Source organism: Salvia miltiorrhiza, chromosome 1 (genome assembly GCF_028751815.1).
Source record: "Salvia miltiorrhiza cultivar Shanhuang (shh) chromosome 1, IMPLAD_Smil_shh, whole genome shotgun sequence".
Lineage (NCBI taxonomy): Eukaryota > Viridiplantae > Streptophyta > Magnoliopsida > Lamiales > Lamiaceae > Salvia > Salvia miltiorrhiza.
This window is the reverse complement of record NC_080387.1, coordinates 24,213,855-24,221,392: the sequence shown is the minus strand read 5'-3', so window position 1 is coordinate 24,221,392 and position 7,538 is coordinate 24,213,855. Positions and strand designations below refer to the sequence as shown.

The window sequence follows — 7,538 nt, the reverse complement described above, 5'->3', positions numbered from 1 at the left end:
TATAACTACTATTTTTTAAAGAGGCGAAATTTAAAGTGCCCTTTCTCTTATCAATAATTTGAAAAATGCCCTCTCTTACTATACCAAGCACTACATGCCCTAAATAAGTGAAGAACCGAAAATGCCCTTTGAATGTGATGGATGTGCATTGTTTTCCGCAAAAGTTCTTACACATCTATGACAAAAGTTGTTAAAGTGTAAGAAAAACATCAATTCATCAATTTAAACATTGAAATCGGTCAAATATGTGTTGGAACATGTGAAATACTGACAGAGAAGTTAATATTTATTTATTTTTGAATTAAAATCGAAGGTTTTACAAGTAAATCGTAGGCTAATTAATCAATGGAAAATAAATACTAAAAATTAACACAATCGATATTAGCACTCAAAACACACATTGGAAAAAAAAAAACAAGCGTCCGACCGGGAAAAACAAGTGTCCGACCGGACACAAGGTTTCACCGGGCGGACACATATATGTTCCGGTCGGATAGATGTTTTTTTGGTTCCTATGTGTGTTTTGAGTGCTAATATGGATTGTGTTAATTTTTTGTATTTATATTCCATCGATTAATTAGCCTTCAATTAAGGGACATAATTTTTTTTTTTTTAAATTGATGATAAACGACAAATATGATGTGAAATAGCTTTGTCAGTAAAGTATTCATGTCAAACACTCTAATTTCATTGAAATTCACCTGAAATGAAGGAATCTTTGTTTATATATGAGTGAATTCTCTCATTCTCTCATCATCTCATCCGAACACTCAAAGTGAAAAAACACTCAAACTCATTAGAAATTCTAATATTTTCCAAGTGGTGAAGCTATTATTTGTGAATTCTCTCATCCGAACGTTTAAAGGTATGTCATTTTACGTTTGAAATGTAATTTAAGTTGGTTATTGTTTATTTTCAATGTTTTGTTTGATCCTATATGCTTATGTGAATTATTAGCATATTATAGCATACTATGATTTAAAGCCACGTTTGAAGGAAATACATGTGAATTAGAGCAAATTCTATCATGTTTTAAAGTATTAATTAGTAATTATTAGTTGCATTTTAGTTCTATACATATATATTGCTACATAACTCATGTTATTATGCTCGAAAATTATGTATCCGCCCGGACAAGTGTCCTTGAAAATGTGTCCGGCCGTGTGTAATTATATATCATGTAATACACGGCCGGACACATTTCCTCGGCTACTTCCCCGGGCGGATAGATGTTTTTCGAGTGTATTAACATGTTATATGTTGTATTTTAACATTGTATTCCATTTACATCATATATTTATTTATTTATTATTTTTTCTGTAGATGAATGAATATGGGAGATACTTTGTGGTTAATTATGGAGGTGCCTTCAATGGTTATGAGTACATCGGCGGCTCTTCTAAGAATTTGCATATTTTCGGAGACACAATGGCCAGTACGGTGTACATGATAAATTACCTGATGATGGAGAATTCATTGAGCACTAATTACAGCTTGTATTATTTGACGAAGAGATTAAATGGCAGGGTATACAGTAAAAATATTCTTGCCGATGACAATGATTTGCTTCAGTTGCTGGCGTCGCAGCCACATTTTCCTGAGATTTATGTTGTTGAAGACGATTACAGTGGAGGAGTGTATGTTCCTTCGTTCGATCTCCCTCAATCTTCCGGGTATGGAGGTGAATCCAGTGCAACATTCGAAGGTGGGGACGGATTGGAAGCAATCCAAAGATATGCTTATTTAGACCTATCAGCCGGAGATTCACCGGCGCAACAAAGTGTTGAACCGTCGGTCACTTGGGGTAATGATCAGTCAACGGGTTGGCCTTCATGGGATGAGCCAAATCCGTACCAGTACGATCGCCTAATAACTGATCGTTGTTGGGGTCCAGCTGATGATCAATATACGTACGAGCCTCAGTTCGTGGAGGATGCTGGTAATGTAGATGAAGATTATGTTCCATCGTCTGAAGCCGAGACTGATACAAGCGCCTCTGAAGACTTGTCGGAGCCAGAGAACGTGAGAAGGGCAGGGATTGAATATGCAGGTTGGCAGAATTTGCAGATCGACGAGGATGATGACGAACAGGTTCCTGGAGCAGATGAACTAACTAATTGGTTAGTTCCGGTTATCCCGTTGGACGCCGCAGCGGCAGTTGTGGATATTGAAGATTATCAGCTATTGCCTCGGGAGTTGTCAAAGAATATGTATTTCAATAGCAAAGATGATCTGATCGTTGCAATCGGTCTGTGGAACATGAAGCAGGGCAAGGAATTTTCTGTCAGCAAATCAGACAACAGACGAGTCTACGTCAAATGCAAGCATTCAGATACGTGCCCCTTCAAGCTCCATGCATCGTCACAAGATGGAGTCATTTGGGGAGTGTATAAGTTCACCAATGAGCACTCATGCGACGGTGAGCTAGGGCGCGTAGCGCGATTAAAGGCCCCCGCAAAAGTCGTCGCAGCATATTTAGCACAGAAGATACACGACGATTGCGAGATCTTGAAGCCGTAGGCCATCCAGCTGGAGCTGCGACGTGAGTTTGGCGTACAGATCAAGTACGATGTTGCATTGCGAGCCCGTAATCGAGCCACTGAGATGGTTTATGGTCGACATGATCAGTCCTTCGAGATGCTGCCCAAGTACTTATACATGTTGAGACAATCCAATCCCGGTTCGAGGGTGGAGTGGGAAGTTGACGATGATGGCCGATTCAAACACTTATTTGTTGCTCTTGCAGCTTCGGCTACCCCTTTCATGTTCAGCTTACGGCCAGTGATTGTCGTCGATGGCACACACTTGAAGGGCAAGAATAGGGGTATTTTGTTTGTTGCAGTGACGAAGGACGGCAACGAGAGTTTGTTCCCACTCGCGTATGGTGTTGGCCCGAAAGAAAACGATGAATCGTGGAGTTATTTCATGTCACGCATTCGACGTGTTTATGGCCAAGCCGATCCACTTTTGATTGTCTCTGATCAGCATATCTCCATTGCCAATGCTATCAGGAATGAGTTACCAAATGCAACCCACGGCCTATGCTACTACCATTTGCAAAATAACCTGAAGCATTACGGTAAGGCAGTGGTCGAGGTGTATCGACAAGCTGCATTTGCGTACGAGAAGTCCGACTTCAATAGGGCTATGAACGCCCTGAAGGTTATGAAGAGAGCCGCGTACGATAAACTAATGGGGATTGGGCCGGAGAAGTGGGCTCGTTCGATGTGTCCTATGCCTGTGCGACGCTACAGTTTTATGACATCAAATGCTGCTGAAGCTTTTAATTCCAGATTGTTGTGGGCAAGAAGACTTCCTATATGCTCGATGTTAGAGGCAATCAGAATTGTTATTGAGAAATGGTTCAGCGAGCGACTAAGGGCTGCACAACAAATCGAGCAAGGCTTGACTGTTGAGGCTGGTAAAAGGGTAGCTATTGAAGTCCAAAAAAGTCGTCGATACACTGCACAAAGGTTGAGTGGCATGAAGTATAAGGTGCAAACTGCTGACAGAAGCTTCAAGGTGGATCTAGAGAAGAAAAAATGCGAATGTCGAGTATTTCAGCTAGACCAACTGCCATGTTCTCATTCAATCGCTGCAATAAGGTACGATCATGAAATGATTACTGTCGGGTTCATTGAAATGTAAATATGTTCTAATGTTCATTATATTGATTACTATCGGAGTTTGTTTGTTTTTATAGTGAAGCCGGTGATACGATCGCGGAGTATGTAGACTCGTACTACACGAATGACTTTCTTATCGATACTTACTCTCGCGAAGTTAATAATCTCCCGCCGAGACGCCAGTGGTTGGTTCCCGAGCACATCGCTGAGCAGGTTGTATTACCTCTGATTGTAAAAGGTCAAGCGGGGCGCCCAAAAGAAGGTAGACATCGAGGTGGTGGTGAAGGCACCAGCACACCCGCCGATGAGTCTTCTAGTATCAGGCGTCGTAAATCAAAGAAGTGCAGCATCTGCCATGAAGAAGGACACAGCAAGAGAACGTGCGCTGGCAGGGCGACTGAGCCCAGGGAGTAGTGGATCCATTTGTGTGCTGTAACAGTTAATGATATTGATTGAATTATCTTAATATTCGATAAGCTGGAATGATTTACAGGAAATAATGCTCGTTGAATAACCAAATAGAAGCACACATTAATGTAACAATATACAAAACTATGCAAAACCAAGTCTAGTGATACGATGTGTCCTAGTTTCACACAACGAAAATATAGATCTAGCAATCTTGGCCCTGTATGCCGCCACGTTGTGGTTACCCCACTCAATGGATGGAGAGCCAGATATCAGTCGTTCTGCATACATGCAGACGAAAGGCCCGCAGCTGACAGAGTCCTGCTGGTGAAACTGAACCTCCGCTGGAGCAAACACCGCCGTCATAAGTGGGTACTTCTCCTTTGCCACTGTCGAATCAATGGATGTGTCGTCTATCCACCTCGCCAACTGAAGGACAATTGGCAACAATCTCAGTAAAGGCAGTAGTTCACCAACTCGACCATCCTGCTGTCGAGGTGATAGCTTGTGGAATACTGGGTCATAGACCTCGCAAACCAATTCTCCTAACCGAATCCGACATAGGACAAAATGGTGGCCAATTATGACTGGCATGAGAACCTATGACAAACCACAATGAATTGATAAGAAACAACATATAAAGCACAAATGACTAATGACAAATAATTGTTTAACTGATTACCTGTGTGGCATCCATCCATCCTATATGACCAGGAGGAAGTTCTTGGCCCTTAACGGCTTTTCCACGTATTTAGCAGAGCCAGTCTATCCGAGGCTGCCAACCATCAGCTATTGCTCCATGCGTCAATATATGATACTCCTCTGGAGTAAACTCACTGGCTGCCCACTTCTCCAATAGAGCGTCCCACTCGCCCTGGAGGTATATCTACAGATCAATAGAAGTAATTAATAATTTATATTCGCACCAATGAAAACATACAAATAATGAAAGTTTACTTACAAACCAATCCGTGTCTAATATGATTGTGTTATTCATATCTACGTCATCCAGTAAATCTGCTGAAGCTCGAAGTCTATTTCTCAAGCTTAAGAAATACAAGTCAATATCCTGCAACAAAGTTAAAATCAATAAGTTAGTAGAAAGTAATTTAACAATGTTAAAATCAATAGATTATTTACCCCAGTTGTGAATTGCTGGCTGACATTATCCACCCGCGCGAAGTCGTCGTACTCCCGCAAACCACCACTTGCCTTGACATAAATCTCACGACCCCTACCCTCTCGACACCTAGCCATCCACTTCTCATAATGGTCACTGCAGACTTGTGTCACTGGACGTGGCATTTGGCTATTAACCCAAGGCGATCGCTGATAGTTAGACGGACGCCTCACCCTCTCACTGCGACGCGGGGGCTCTGCTGGCGGCTGCTCTGCCGGCGGCTGCTCTGCTGGCGGCTGCTCTGCCGGCGGCTGCTCTAGGTGCTGCAGCAGCAGTACCTGTGAAGGCTCTGCCTGTGGCTCAGGCTCCTCCGTCTGAGCCTGTCCTGTCGAACTGGACTGTCCCCACTCATGTGGTGCAATAGAAGTGAGCGGTTCAGCAAAGAATATCGGGGTCTCTGTTCTATACTGCGGCTTCAGGAATGGGGAAGACCAATGAGGGTAGACCTGGGTCGACCAGTCAAAAGTCTGCTCCGCCGGTGTGTAGTCGCCCTGAACAGACTGATTCATGGCCCGCCACTGCTCGTCGTAATCCTGGGTCTCTGGATGGCGTGGTTCCTCACCGCGGGGGTCGTTGTCGCAGTAACGTGAAACGCTTGGCCCTGAAGCGTCGGGCCCTGAAGCACTGGGTGGAGGAGACCGTCGCTGTGGAGGAGACCGTGGCTGTGGAGGATCAGGGGACCGTCGCTGGTCATCATCATCAGGGGAGTCGGGCACTCGGAAATGTTTGCTCTTCTTGCACCTATCCTTTTTACCCTTGCTCTTCAGTTTCTCCACGAATTTGCCGAAGGCCTTCTTAATCTCCTGACGGATCGTCTTCTTCACCCACTTACGATCCACCTCACCCTCGCTGGGACTGGATACAGTCCGAGATCCGCTCGACGATGAAGAAGTATGCGGCGCTGGGCGCTTGCCCGGATCTACTGAATGACGAGCCGGCTCGTGGGGTCGAGCATCCCTCACAGGGCGCGAGCCCGGATCTACTGAATGACGAGCCGGCTCGTGCTGTCGAGCATCCCTCACAGGGCCCCGGACACTGTGACTGCGAGTCGTACGAGGCTGTCTAGGTACATCCTCCTCGTCCCCGCGTTCCTCCACAACACGGGCTCCGGTGCCCTGTGGAAATTGGACACCCCGAGCTAATGGGTTGTCGGGGGGCCTGAAGCTCACCGAGAGTTCGCCCGGTGTCAGCGCTGATATGAAGTAGTGACTCGACAGATCGTCAGCATCGGGGTCCAGGGGCATGACACCACCCTAGAAAGCAACAAAGATAATATATTAGAACATAAGTAAAACCAGTAACGGTGTGGAGGATAATCTTAAATAACTGATTACCTGTCCCTCGAATAGATCGCGCAGACCGTGAAGCTTCGGCTTACCCCTGAAAGTCCATCTCAAACACCGAGGGTGCGCTGTCGGATCACCGCTAGATGCTGCGACCATGTGTCCGAAGCCCGGGACGCGCTCCAATGCCCAGACATATAAAGCCCACGAAGGACCGTAGAAGTGATACTTCTCGCCCTTTCCTGTCTCTCTCGTATAATGGCATAACATCTTATACGAATACGCGCCCCAGGGGAATCTATCAAATGCAGCCAGATCATCCACCAACACCCAAAGCCACGGCTGTACCCGCGCATCCAACCCAAGAACAAGGGTGTGAGCCACACACACGAGGACAGCACGAAGGTACAGGCTCCCATCCTCATCATCCACTCGACGATCCAAATCGCACACGCGTTTGATGAGCGACTGTATGGTCATGCTTCGCGCACCGCAGAATCGTCGGTATGCCTCCACGCGACTGCAGTCGTGCTGTAATGTCGCATCGAACCTCGATCCCCCGAAATTGAGCCCAGTCACTAATGCGTAGTCCGTAGGGGAAAATCTGACTCGTGCTCCGCACAGAAAGAAGCACATCTCATTTTCTTCTGACACAATCTGCCTCGATACAATCTGGTGCAATAGGCCTCCAATCAGTGAAATGCCCAAAACATGATGCTCTAAATCTTCCCAATAAATCTGAATTGCACTGTTCGCCGACCACATTTAAAGTTTCAACCAGCTCCGGAAAATGTGAATCCCTATAGTAGGTGCTGATAGCAACCTCCGTCTGGTCTATAGTGTCGCGACGAAGATATGGGACATTCGCCTATTCATTTACAAAATGAATACCATATTAAATTCAGTAAAAAAATTAAAAAATAATACAAATAGGCATAATTAAATAACTACAATTTAATCAATACCAACCAATTTAATTAAACTGCAATTTAATACTAAATTCAGTAAAATTCAGTAATATTAAACTGCAATTAAATTCCG

At 44.8% G+C, this 7,538-nt stretch overlaps 2 protein-coding genes across 2 annotated transcripts; one reads left to right on the top strand and one right to left on the bottom strand.

The window, feature by feature from the left end:
- The first annotated feature begins 1,606 nt into the window (after positions 1-1,606).
- On the top strand, positions 1,607-4,040 carry LOC131003775 (uncharacterized). Its single transcript, XM_057930358.1, has 5 exons — positions 1,607-1,673; positions 1,757-2,210; positions 2,269-2,419; positions 2,521-3,605; positions 3,704-4,040. Exons 1-5 carry the CDS (start codon positions 1,607-1,609, stop codon positions 4,038-4,040), a joined length of 2,094 nt encoding a protein of 697 aa, XP_057786341.1.
- A 138-nt stretch (positions 4,041-4,178) lies between these two features.
- On the bottom strand, positions 4,179-7,262 carry LOC131003687 (uncharacterized). Its single transcript, XM_057930263.1, has 6 exons — positions 6,549-7,262; positions 5,175-6,467; positions 4,996-5,103; positions 4,818-4,920; positions 4,717-4,772; positions 4,179-4,634 (listed from the first exon to the last, which is right to left on the bottom strand). The coding sequence occupies exons 1-6, from the start codon at positions 7,260-7,262 to the stop codon at positions 4,179-4,181; spliced, it is 2,730 nt and encodes a 909-aa protein (XP_057786246.1).
- Between the last annotated feature and the right edge of the window lie 276 nt (positions 7,263-7,538).

Excerpts from the sequence above, each read along its gene's own strand:
- LOC131003775 (XM_057930358.1), top strand. The coding sequence starts at position 1,607 with ATGTTGTTGAAGACGATTACAGTGGAGGAGTGTATGTTCCTTCGTTCG. Across the intron at positions 2,420-2,520 it reads CAATGAGCACTCATGCGACG|GCCATCCAGCTGGAGCTGCG; the intron begins GTGAGCTAGGGC and ends TTGAAGCCGTAG. Across the intron at positions 3,606-3,703 it reads CATTCAATCGCTGCAATAAG|TGAAGCCGGTGATACGATCG; the intron begins GTACGATCATGA and ends TTGTTTTTATAG.
- LOC131003687 (XM_057930263.1), bottom strand. The coding sequence starts at position 7,262 with ATGTGGTCGGCGAACAGTGCAATTCAGATTTATTGGGAAGATTTAGAG. Across the intron at positions 6,468-6,548 it reads GCGATCTATTCGAGGGACAG|GGTGGTGTCATGCCCCTGGA; the intron begins GTAATCAGTTAT and ends GTTGCTTTCTAG. Across the intron at positions 4,635-4,716 it reads GATGGATGGATGCCACACAG|GTTCTCATGCCAGTCATAAT; the intron begins GTAATCAGTTAA and ends GGTTTGTCATAG.